The sequence below is a fragment of the Notamacropus eugenii genome, chromosome 1 (genome assembly GCF_028372415.1).
Source record: "Notamacropus eugenii isolate mMacEug1 chromosome 1, mMacEug1.pri_v2, whole genome shotgun sequence".
NCBI lineage: Eukaryota > Metazoa > Chordata > Mammalia > Diprotodontia > Macropodidae > Notamacropus > Notamacropus eugenii.
In genome coordinates this window covers 53,252,777-53,264,870 of record NC_092872.1, presented here as the reverse complement: position 1 = coordinate 53,264,870, position 12,094 = coordinate 53,252,777, and the positions used below count along the sequence as shown (strand labels likewise).

Sequence of the window (12,094 nt, the reverse complement as noted above, 5' to 3'; positions counted from 1 at the left end):
CACGGACCAATATAAATGTATATGGAATAAATAGATCCAGGCAGGGGGGGTTAGAGGGAAGCACAGGAATCAGGAAAGGTTTCATGTAAAGAGTGGTGCTTGAGATAAGACGCAAAGGAAGTGAGAGATTCTGAGCCCCGTCCGAAGGACCCTTTGAATGAAAGAGCGCCTGGTTTGGAGTCGGAAGAGCTGCTGTTTACTCCTGTGACTCTGGGAATAATCACCACCTCCTTTGACCTCAGTTTCCTTATCCGTAAAATGAAGAGGTGCAATGAGGTGGTCTCTGAAGTCCCTTCCAACTTCAAATCTATGACCCTATGACTGACTGTCTTATGTTCTAAGGTTCTCTCTAAGGCTCTGGCATTTTCTGTTCTCAGTCAAAGGGCACAAAAACTCCCTGTGATTCTGTCCACGAGACAAGAGAGAGAAGCTTTTGGATGTCACAGATTGGATCGTAGGACTCAAAATTAAAACTGGAAGAGATCTTGGTGGACATTAGTCTGACCCCCTCATTTTACAAAGGAGGAAACTGAGGCCAAGAGAAGTTATTTGTCCAAGGATACACTTGGACTAAATCACTTAGTAAGATTCAGACTCAGTCTTCTGATTTCCAAACCCAGTGCTTTTCCCACTATATTACAGATATGCCTTTCATGGGGGAGATCATTGGAACCACATTATAACCCAACTGGGGGCAGAGTGAAGGAATAATTAAACAGTCTGGTCCTCTATTATATCAAATATAATGTCATTTAATCTCTCATTGTTTCCAGGCAACTCTGACAATTCAACCTGGAGTGTCATATACAGGTGATTCAAGTGAAATCACAGGGAGATAGCTGGACAGACAGTGATGGAGATAGAAATAGAGATGAAGTTGGTATAGAGACAGATAAAGATAGAGAGATATATGAGATTCCCTTATGATTCTATCCGTAAGGCAAGAAAAGAGGTTTCCTATGTTACTGGATACTAGATACTGGAAGAGACCACAGGATTCATTTAGAATATTCCTCTCATTTTGCAGATGAACAAACTCTACGGAAAGGTTAAACGATGTGGCTAAAGTCATACAGGAAGCAGAGCCTGAATTGGAGCATACATTTTACACGTTGTTTCGTCCATGTCTCTAAACGCAAACTACTCAGCTCTTTCCTCTACCCTACCCAGTACTCTTGGTCTTTTGGGTAAAGCTAGGCTAGACTAGACTGGAAAAATGCTCTGTGCTGGGTCTTCTGCCCTCAAGTCTGAGCAAGTGCTAATAAGGGGAGGGGGCAGCTGATTCCAGTCAGTTCTAAGTTGTTCAGACTCACCCTGCTGGAGAAAAGCCAGCTGAGTGTCTTCTCTCTCCCAAAGTCATCCTGCCAAGAAGTATTCTACTAAGAGTGTCACCTCCAGACTCACTCTTCCAGGGCACACTGAACTAGGCTATAACCCTAATCCCAAGCCAGTAGCCTCCCCTGCCCAGACTTACTCTGTCAGTAAAGACCCTCTTCAGATAGGTGGGAGCATCTTGGAGACCACGGAGGAAGGTGGGAACTCTGGCAAGGTGAGTGGCATTCGCAGGGGAAAGAGTATGGAGGGCAGCAGTGGGTAAGCCAGGTACCAAAGACCCCAGCGTCTCCAGTCTGTCAATCTGTGGGGGCAGAGATATGGGGATAAGAGGAAGGTACTGCCTTCAACAGGGGCATAGGCTGACCCTGTTTGGCTCATGCTCCACCAAGTACCCCCTTCACTCATGCTGGGGTTGGCAAGGAGGCATGGCACAGCTTCTGCCTGTAGCCTCAGAAGCCAGTAGGAAACCAGGGGTAAGCAGGATTCCTGGAGGGAGGGCAGGGAAGAGAGTGTATGGGGTGGTTCTATGAGCTAGATGATACGGTAACACTAGACTCTCCCCAGGGCCCCCATGATACAATCCCACACCTGCTCCTCCCTCCTGGCTCCCTTGGGGGTACACCAGGGAGCCTGAGCTCACTGTTTTCCTTAGGTCACACTCCATCGCTCAAAGATTCACCCATCAGCAATCTTCCCTTCCTTCCAGAAAAAGTGCAAACCTGCTGCCTCCTCCAGGCAGTCCTCCATGATTTATCCCCAAACCAAGGCTCCCTGCTAACATCTCCTCACAGCTTACATCACCTGTGATTTGGACCCTCAGGTCCCAAGTTTCTGTGTGTATGTATGTTTATGTATGTATGCATATACACACAAAAACACACATAACACTCACATACAAAATTAATAGTAACCTTAGCAGGGAAGGCTTTTGCAGCTGGTGGCCTCCTGTTGAAAGTGATGCTTGAGCTGCACAAGAATAATGATAACTGATCAAAGCTTTGCAAAGTGTTGTGCATATATTATCTCCTTTGATCCTCAGAATAACCCTGCAAACTAGGTGCTGCTATTATCCCTACTTGAGGGATGAGGAAACTGAGGCAGAGAGAGGTTGACTAGCCCAGGGCAAGTGATGGCTAGTAAGTCTCTGAGGCAGGATTTGAACTCCCGATTCCTGGGGCTAAAGAAATGCGGGCTATAATTCTTCGAGGGTCACCCACCTGCTTTGAAGGTAGAGACTCCAAAGGAAGGGCCCACCTCTGATGAGAAACTGGCCTCCAAAGAATCTTTTCTTCTTAATACGTTGTTACATTTAGTATCGGGGCCTACGGTATAGCCTTGCCCTCACTGTTCAGTGTTATCTCTTGGCTAAGAACTCCCTTGAAGGCAGGGACCACGTTTCTTCCTCAGTTTCCCTGAGAGGAATACAGGACTGGGAATATGGCTAGGGCCTGAAGACTTAGCATTAACTGGCTTTAATCATGATAGCATTTTTATAGCACTTAGGTTTGCTAAGTGCTTTGCAAATATTATCTCGTCTTCTTAGTTATAAAAGGAATATGTTCATTTTACAGATGAGGAAACAGAGGGAGATGGAGGTTAAGTGTTGTGTCACCGGGTGACACAACTAGAATAAGTGTCTATGGCCGGATTTGAACTCAAGTCTTCCTGATTCCAAGTCTAGCACTCTATCCTCTGTGCCACCTAGCCGACCCGTGAAGACAAAAGGTTGAAAAAGAGTAATGAAGAATTATGTGTAACAGAAAAGGGATAGATGGAAGATAATGGAACAGAACTGAATGGAATGCTTGGGGTTGAAGGGGATCTGAAATGAGATGGGATCATGAGGGATGGGATAGTGTGGGATGGAATGAGATGGGAGTGGATGGGATGGGATGGTGCAGGATAGAAGTGTTCCTTCCTGGAGATGAGTGAGAGAGAGAGAGAAAGAGAGAGAGAGAGAGAGAGAGAGTGTGTGTGTGTGTGTGTGTGTGTGTGTGTGTGTGTGTGTGTTCATGAGAGTGAGAGTGAGAAAGAGAACCTAGGAAGCAGTTCAACAGCCTCTTACCAGGAGCTGCTTGGCTCTAAGCTTGGACACTAGCCCGTTGGCCTGGCCTTGGTCCCATCCAATGACTCTTCCAAGAGCCTGCACAGATGTAGCTACATCTTCCTCTGAAATCATATCGATCTGTCCCTTGGTCAGGCCCACTGCCTGCTGGCCCAGGGCAACAAGGATGCTCTGGTTAAATTCTGGGATCTGACCCACAAGCAGAGTGGCCAGCTAGGAGAAAGGAGATTATGGTTACTGCCCAAACAAAGCAATTTGGGCACAGGCTACAGACCAATGGAAGAAGATGAGACTAAAGTAGAGATTTCTAGACCTAGAGAGCTAGGAGACTGGGGAGAATCTAATGAAAAATTGTAATCTAGCACTTTGGGAAATTCCAGAAGCATGTTCTGCAGTGTGGCCTGTGAATTCCAGGCTCAGAACACAGCATTAACATGGACAAGGTCACAGTTTTGATCTTCCTAAAGGATCCCAACAAATAAACACAATTTCCCTGCGACAGGCCAATTCCCTGCCCCCACCTCCTACCTCCTATCTCCTATTCCTCAAACCCTGACCACAGACTAACTCCCTAATCCCAGCCTAGGAAAAAGGAGCCCTCTACCTGCTGGGCAGGGGGCAAAGGGGCCCTTAGGCCCCAGGCATCTATGTCAGTCCTATTGGAAGATCCACAGTTGTCATTCATTTTCCTTATAACCTTCCATAGGGCCTCTTCTCCGAGGGAATGGAGGACAGAGGCCTCAGGTGAGAAACACAGGAACTTGTCTGGGAGCCTGTGGGAGAGATAAGTGTCAGGTGAGGCCAGTGATGGGTAGGATTTTGTCTCTTTAAGGGCTAAGGAGTCTGGTCTCCTAGGGGGCCCAGAGGCCCTTTAACTCTTTTTTTGTGTCCTAGACCCCTCTTGGTAAATTCCATGGACCACCTTCTTAAAATGATATATTTAAATGAACAAACTAAAAAACACAGGATTGCAAAGAAAACCAATGAGAATGAAATGAAAATGCAATTTCTCTTTCTCACTCAAATTTACAAACCTCCTCTAATCGATCTACAGGGAATTGAAGTAGAATCCAAACTGCCCTTGGCTGAGGCTCATGGTTTAGAGTAATGGTCACATGTAGCCCTTGACATCCTCAAGTGCGGCCTTTTGACCAAATCCAAACTTCACAGAACAAATCTCCTTAATAAAAGGATTTGTTTTATAAAATTTGGATTCAGTCAAAAGGCTGCACCTGAGGACCTAGAAGGCCACATGTGGCCTTGAGGTCACAAGTTCTTCACCTCTGGTTTAGAGAAAAGAAACTTAGCTTAGACTCAGACTAAAGTTCAAATGCCAGCTGTGGTCCATATGATCTTGGGCAAATCACCAACCTTTCTCTGCTTCAGTATTCTCATCAATCAAATGAGAGGGTTCGCCAATGTTCTCTAAGATCCCTTCTAGCTCTGAATCCCATGATCAAAGGAATGCAGTGAGTTCTTGGTTAGCCACATCAACGCACATCCCTGCTCCATGGGGCCCAGTGAGGTGGCACCACGGTGCAGCTGGGCCTGGAGTCAGGAAGTCCTGAGCTCAAATCCAGTCTTAGATACTTCCTGTGTGACCCTGGGTAAGTCATTTGATCTCTGCCTCACTGTCTTCATCCATAAAATGAGGATAATAGAAGTACTTACCTCCCAGGGTTGTTGTTGTGAAGATTGAATGAGATAATAATTGTAAAGCCATTAGATACATTGCCTGGCACATAGTCTTTGCTATATAAGTGTTTGTTGTTGTGGTTACTACACACAAACCATTACAGATGACTCCAGAATATATCACGTGCCTGGGGGGCCGGATGGGCTTATTACCTTCCCTGTTCTATATTATTCTGGTTCATATTGAACTGGATCTGCTTTTCCCAACCTGGGGAAAGGGATCAAATTTGTTTTCAGGGGGAGGAAAAACCTAGCCCAGAACTCAATATTTGCTATCTTTTTTCAAGTTACCCACTAAAAATAGCCTGACACATGATAAAGAGCTCAGGACTTGGAGTCAGAAGACTTGGGTTCTAGTCCTGGTTCTGGTTCTGACTTCTTATGTGACCTTGAACAGGTTGATTCTCTCTTTTTTAGTCTCAATTTCCTTCTCTGTAAAGTAGGGACATTCATAGCATGAAACACACACACTCATTTCCGCCTTACTCAGAGATGGTGAAGTTAGGGGTCTCGGCCAGAATAGCAGAGGTGAATAACCACATCACATTCCTGGGGAGGTCCTGCTGACTGAACAACTGGAGGTTGTCTGGGTGAGAGGCCAGTGTCTGCAGCTGGAGAAGAATGAACAAGGCCAAGAGAACAAAATCTGAAGCAGCCTGTCTGTCTGGTGGAAGCCAGGCAGGGTCCTAATGCAAACCAGACAGCAGGTCTACCAGAAAGCAGGCAGTTGGGCCAGGAGACTTGGAAATTCCTCTGTCTCCCTTCTGATCTGGGAAGTAGAGAGGGGGAAAGAGGAAAAAGAGGAAGGCCTTTGGGAAAGGGAAGGGTAAAAGACAGTGGGAGGAGGAAGGAAAAGGAAAATCCAATATGGGTAAACCACAGTTCTGATAAATGGCTACTGGTATAATCTGATTAGCTTGAGTCAGCTACAAGTTAGGAAATTATCCCCAGAAAGAGGCCTTTGGTTTCTGCTCTGTACCTCAGGTTATTTCAGACCTACATCCCAGCTAAAGAGGACTGTCCATCTGTCTGGCCCCCCAAGAGGTTGGGCCCATTCCTCTTGACTCTGAGAAGATACTCACCAATTGTTGGTCATAGCCCAAGAAGTCACGGACATCATCAACACTGGTCAGGTGGATGTAGTAACCCAAGTAGGCTGTGAACCAGCCAGAGGCATGGGGATCACTGAGATTATAACACCGGGGTCTGGACTGAGTACCTGGAGGATTGACCATAGGAAATCATCAAAATGGGGACACAGGTTCAGATTTAAGTGGAGTACGTGGGACTAGAGAGACCTTTAAACAGAGGAATTTTGGAGCCAATTGACATGGGCTCCTGAGAACTGAATATTACATTTTCATTGGGAAATCAGCAAAAGCTTGGTTTATTGTTTTGTTGATTGACTAGACTGAAGAAAATGATCAAGAAAATTGCAGATGAAATTTTAAAATGTGTCATGTTTACATCTCCCACCTCTACCCCTCAATTGGTTGTTAAACATTTACCGTCACACCACTGCCTTCGAATATATTCCCTATGGCCTATCACAGGGCCTGAAACTGCCCTCAGAAACTTCATCCCTTGGGCTAAGATACTGAAGAACACTATTAAAATATAAATGGGAGGTAACACAGTAACCTGTTAGTTTATCAGATTAGTTCCAAATCTCATAGACTTTTGATCTGATACAGAGGGAAGGGGAGAGAGGAATAAGCACCCATAGAACACCTATGTGCCCAGCACTCCCTTGATTATCTTATTTGCTATGGCATTTAGCCTCCGTAGGCCTCTGTAAAATGAGTCATCTAAGTGAACTGGTCTTCAAGGTACCTTAAGCTCTAAATCTAATGATTCTCTCACTTGGCAAAGACCAGAAGTCATCACTCACAAGCAATTCGGAGTGGACGAGAGGAGGCAGAAAGAGAGTGGAGGCCAGGCAGTAGTTGGGGAGCTTGGGGGCACAAGGAGGCCGTTTCTGCCTTGTTCACAGTTTTGTCTGGGAATCCTCTATTGCTCCTCCAGGAGAGCCTCCCCTAGGCCTTCTAGACCCATTGGCTCACATTCCACTCCAGGGCCTTACCAGTCAGGTAGGAGTAGATGTGATGATAAATCTCTTCCTCCCGACCTTTCAGGACAGAGGGACCATTGCTCACCCTGGCAGAGAAAGGCACAGAACAAAGAAAATCAGAGTTGGAAGGGGTCTTAGAGGTAGTCTAGTCCAACTCATATCTGAAAAAGCAATGCTCTTTACAGCATCTGACAACTGGTCCTCTAACCTTTGCTTGAACACTTCACATGATGTGGAACTCACTACTTTCTAAGGCAGTCTATTCTACTGAGTGAGACTCATCTACTGTTTGATGTGGTGGTCAGAGCACTGGATTGGGAACCAGAAAACTTGGATTCAGATCTTGCCTGTGTGAGATCAGTTCTCTGGACCTTGGTTTCCTCATCTATAAAATGAAGGAGTTGGATTAGGTGACCTCTAAGGTGCTTTCTGACTCTAGAGATAGGATCCTCTATTTGTTGAACAGTTTTCAGTTTTAGAAAGCATCTCTTTATATTTCAACCAACCAATCTACCACAAGTGTTTATTAAACACCTGCTGTATGCTCAGTGCTAAAGGCACAAAGAAAATGGAAATAATCCCTGCCTTCAAGGGATTTACATTCCTGAGCTAAAATCCTCTTTCCTGTAACTTCCACCCATTAATCTTATCTCCTCTCTATGGGGCCAGATCAGGCAAACCCAGGCCCTTTCCTGCTAGACCTTTAGATAGTTGAAAATAGCAATCATGTCCCCTCTCTCCCTCTAGGGTCTTCTTCTCTCTAAATTAAATACTTCCACTTCCTTCAATTGATCCCCATAAGCATGGTTTCGAGCCCCCTAAATCTTAGCTTCAACGATCATTTCAATGATTCATCCTAACCATGTCCTCTGGATTAGCACCAGTTTGTTCATTTTTTCCCAACTAGAAGAAGATGGACATGGTATTCCAGATGTGCTCTGTCCCCATCCCTGCCACTGTCCCCCCTCCCCTTCACTCCCACCCTGCTGGTGTGGCGGGGCTCACTCACACGGCTTGAAAGGCTGTGCAACTGGTGCTTTCTACAGGGAGAAGTTCACTTTGAAGGAAATAGAAATAGAACAACGTCCGTACATCTGTCCACGTGGCCACAGAAACGCTGCCATTGGTCAGCAAAGAGAGTCTAGTCTCAATGACCTCCTTGGTCCTGTTGGGTAATGACTCCTGAGAAGAAGGAGGAAGATGGACAGAATGGGCCTGGGAATCCCACCCCAAATGGTGGCGGAGGATGCACCGACCCCTCCCCACCCTATCCCCAGGAGCTGTCTGTCTGCCTGGAGAATGATCAGGCTACCTGAAGGATTGACTCTACATTTTCAGGTTCCCATCTCAGGTTATAAGGATGAGATTTCAGACAATACCCAAAGGTATCCCAGGGACCCAAAGTCCTTGAACTTTGCCTCAGAGAGGCAACATTATCTAGTGGGAAGAACACTGAATTTAAAGTCAGAGGGTATGGATTCAGTTATACCACTCACTACCTGTGAGACCATAGGATGATGCTTTCCATTTCTGGGCCTCAATTTCCTCACCTGTAGAATGAGGGAATGGGATTAGGTAACCTCCACGGTCCCTTTTTCAGTTGTGTCTCACTCTTTATGACCCCATTTGAGGGTTTTTTTGGCAGAGATACTGGAGTGGTTTGCCATTTCTGTCTTCAGCTCATTTTACAGATGAGGAAACTGAGGCAGACAGTGTTAAGTGACTTGCCTAGGGTCACACAGCTAGTAAGTGTCTGAAGCTGCATTTGAACTCAGGAAGATGAGTCTTCTTGACTTCAGGTCCCACATTCTATGCCAGCTAGCTGCCCCCAACATTCCTCACCTTCCCTAAATTTATACTTCAATTATCTTAATTTGAGTAATTTGCTCAAGGGCTAGTAGGCAGTAAGTGCAAGAACTGGGTTCCAACTTAGATTAACTCCAGAGCTAATGTTCCTTCCTCTTCTGGAATGGGTGTATCTCACTCAAAGTGAGAATGTGATAAGACCTTAGCCTGAAAGGGCCAGGGTCTCCCATTGCATCCTGGGCCATCTCCAGTTGTCCTGATGAATATCAGGCCACCGGACCCAGATGGCTCAGGAGAAGAAAGTGAGGTTGGTGACCTTGCACAGCCCTCCCTCACTCAAATCAAAGTCAACTGCCAAGTCATGTCATCATCTTGATGTCATGGTCCTCTTCAAGAACAAAGGACAAACACAATAACAACCCTTCCTCTTCCACCTTCCTGAGTCAGCTCAGCTCAGCTCAACTCAACTCACTCCCAGGGTCCTTCTGTAGCTCCCCAGGTCCCTGTCATCTATGTCATTGTGAAGAGCAGAGAACAGAAGGAGATATAGACCATGTTCTCAGGAAGCTTTAATGTGCTGCTGATCAGGGTCTTGGATGATACAGATCTGAGGCTGCTTCTAGTCTCAAGTCAAGAAGACCTGGGCTCAAATCCACCATCAGACACTTACTAGCTGAGTGACCCTGGCACATCACTTCATCTCTCTGCCTCATTTTCCTCACTTTAAAATGAAGGTCATGATGACAGGATTATTTAAACTCAAGTGAGATAGTATTTGTACAGTGCTTTCCCAAACCTGAAAGTGCCATATAATTATTATAGTTATTCTTGTGTTCAATTTGTCCCTTTTTTGTTATTTGTGTGTATTTTCTCCTTTTTTTTTTGTTTCAGGAGTATTAGCTTTAAGTGCAACCACAAATGATTTCAAGTTCTGAGAACCAGCCTCTTCCCAACTCACCTCCTCCAGGAAGCCCTCCCTAGCAGAGGGCTAGGCACCCATGATCAGCATCTGATCAGCATGACCAGAGAGAGTGACTGGGGGTGAGTGCCCCGGGCCTCCTACCCTATGAAGTAAATCACCTGCAGTCTCCCCTCACCTCTAGAGAAACATGTTGGACCAAAAGACCTGGGTTTTATTCCTGACTCTCATACTGGCCCCACTGTGTGACTAATCCTGGGCAAATCTTTTCCCCTCTCTGGGCCTCAGTTTCCCCAGGTCAGAAGGAAGGAAGAACCTCTAGCTCTAGACAATGGTGAGAGGGAACTGCCAGGGATGGGAGGTTGGGGATGTAGAAATCATGGAGAAAAGGAGATTCTAGTCCCCTCTAGTAAGCTGAATTGCTTACAGGGCAGGGCTGGAGCTCAGGGAGCTGAATTCCCTGCCCAATGCTCCCCAAGGGGCCCATTTGCCAAATACCAGCTGCTAGGTGATAAATGGGCCCTTGGGGGTAGCTGAAGGTTGGTGATGAGCCTCTTTCCTTCCTATGTGTTTCCCCTTCTAGAAGGAAAGGAGCTGATTTCATATAAACAGGGGTGGGGGGTAGGGAGGCAGGGAGACCTTGCCTTAAGGCTACTAGGAAACGCAAGGTGAAAGGATGGGTTTATGAGGGAACTGAGGCAAACAGGGCTAAGTGATGTGCCCAGGCTTACGTAGCTCAGAAGTATCTGAGGCCAGATTTGAACTCAGGAAGATGAGTCTTTTTCAAGCTGCCCCTTTGTGGCCTTATCTTCTTTATCTGTAGAATGAGGCATTTGGATTAGATGGCCTCTAAATTCCCTCCCAAAGGAGTATGTAGTTTAAAAATGGACCACAGAGAGACGGCAATGTCTAATACAAAAGAATTAATGGCATAGTTTAATGGATCAAGGGCTGGAAGATCACTAAGAGACCATCTGACCCACCATTCACTGCTCGCCCAAAGGCAACTCCAGGCTGATCGCAGACAGACACTTGCCCTGTCCCACAGTCAGCCTGCGCTGCCTAGGATTTCCAGAAAGTGGGAAGATGCTGGAAAGTCCAGTTTAGGACCCGAGTTCACCTGTGAGCAGTGGAGGTCAAAACCAGTCCTTACCTGATTAGTGAAGTTGTTTGGAAATTCCTCCAATACAGTCTCATTTAAGGCACCTTTGGTGGCCGCAAGCTGAGCGAGCTGCCTCAAAGTGAGATGGTCCAGGGCTTGGAGCTGGAGACAAGTAAAGGGGGAAGGTAGATAAGGAGACTAAGGCCAGGACTAAGCCAACTTGGGCCATCCACCTGTATTAGAGGGCAGTGATTGATGAAGTACTCTGACACACAGAAGACACTAGGTGGCACCAAGCCATAGGCTAACCTAAACTCTGGGGAAGAGTGAGCTTATTAATTGTCTCAGTCAAGGTCAAGGTGAATCCCCTTAACGGATCAGTTACTTTTCCACTGGGGAAAAACTTGGTACCAAAATGACTCCTAAACCCAGTCCTAGATTGACCCCTATCTCTAGTTATGTACTGAGACTTTTTTCGGGGGAAGGGAGGGGAGAGAACAATTGATTTAACTGAAGCAGGGAACTCCCTCCATCAATGCAGATTGCAACTCATCTGAAATTTATAGGCTTAGCTAGCTGTTTAGGGGCAGCTAAAGCTTAAGCAGATCCCTCATGGCTTCACAGCTAGTATGTGTCCAAGACAGGGCCTGAACCAAGGTCTTCCTGAGCCAAGCCCTGTCCTCCGTCCACTATACATAGTGCCTCTCATTTTGAGACCTGACCCCAGGCAAAGACTGGTACAAACTCTGGTAGATGTCTAAACTCCAAAGTTGGGCATAGACTGACCTCTAAACCTGATAAGAGAGCTCTAACCCTGGCCCTGGGCTTAATCCTACAGACTGACTCATAGCCAACCAAGAGACTGAATCTCATCCCAGGCTGTAATCTAATCCCTGAAATTGCATCTAGCCTGGCCATAGATAGAACAGTGAAAAGAACACTGTCTCTGTAATCAGAGAACCTGGGTTCAATTTCTGGTTCTGTTCCCTGTATGATCTTGAGTAAATCATTTCACACCCCCTGGGTCACAGTCTCTTCCTCTGTAAAATAAGGGTGTTGGACTATATGGCCTTTGAGACTCTATCTTATTCTAGCTCTGTT

The 12,094-nt window shown here is 46.1% G+C and overlaps 1 protein-coding gene across 11 annotated transcripts in view; it reads right to left on the bottom strand.

The window, feature by feature from the left end:
* Positions 1–12,094, bottom strand: part of LOC140499517 (uncharacterized) — a 72,516-nt gene that overhangs the window by 41,014 nt on the left and 19,408 nt on the right. For all 11 annotated transcript variants that reach the window (XM_072601075.1, XM_072601106.1, XM_072601066.1 and 8 more), the window contains 8 exons: positions 11,045–11,155; positions 8,176–8,348; positions 7,179–7,252; positions 6,178–6,314; positions 5,582–5,706; positions 4,005–4,173; positions 3,401–3,613; positions 1,475–1,636 (listed from right to left, as the gene is read on the bottom strand). In XM_072601075.1, coding sequence (XP_072457176.1) covers positions 1,475–1,636; positions 3,401–3,613; positions 4,005–4,173; positions 5,582–5,706; positions 6,178–6,314; positions 7,179–7,252; positions 8,176–8,348; positions 11,045–11,155 — 1,164 coding nt within the window. The remainder of the gene's footprint in view (positions 1–1,474; positions 1,637–3,400; positions 3,614–4,004; positions 4,174–5,581; positions 5,707–6,177; positions 6,315–7,178; positions 7,253–8,175; positions 8,349–11,044; positions 11,156–12,094) is intronic.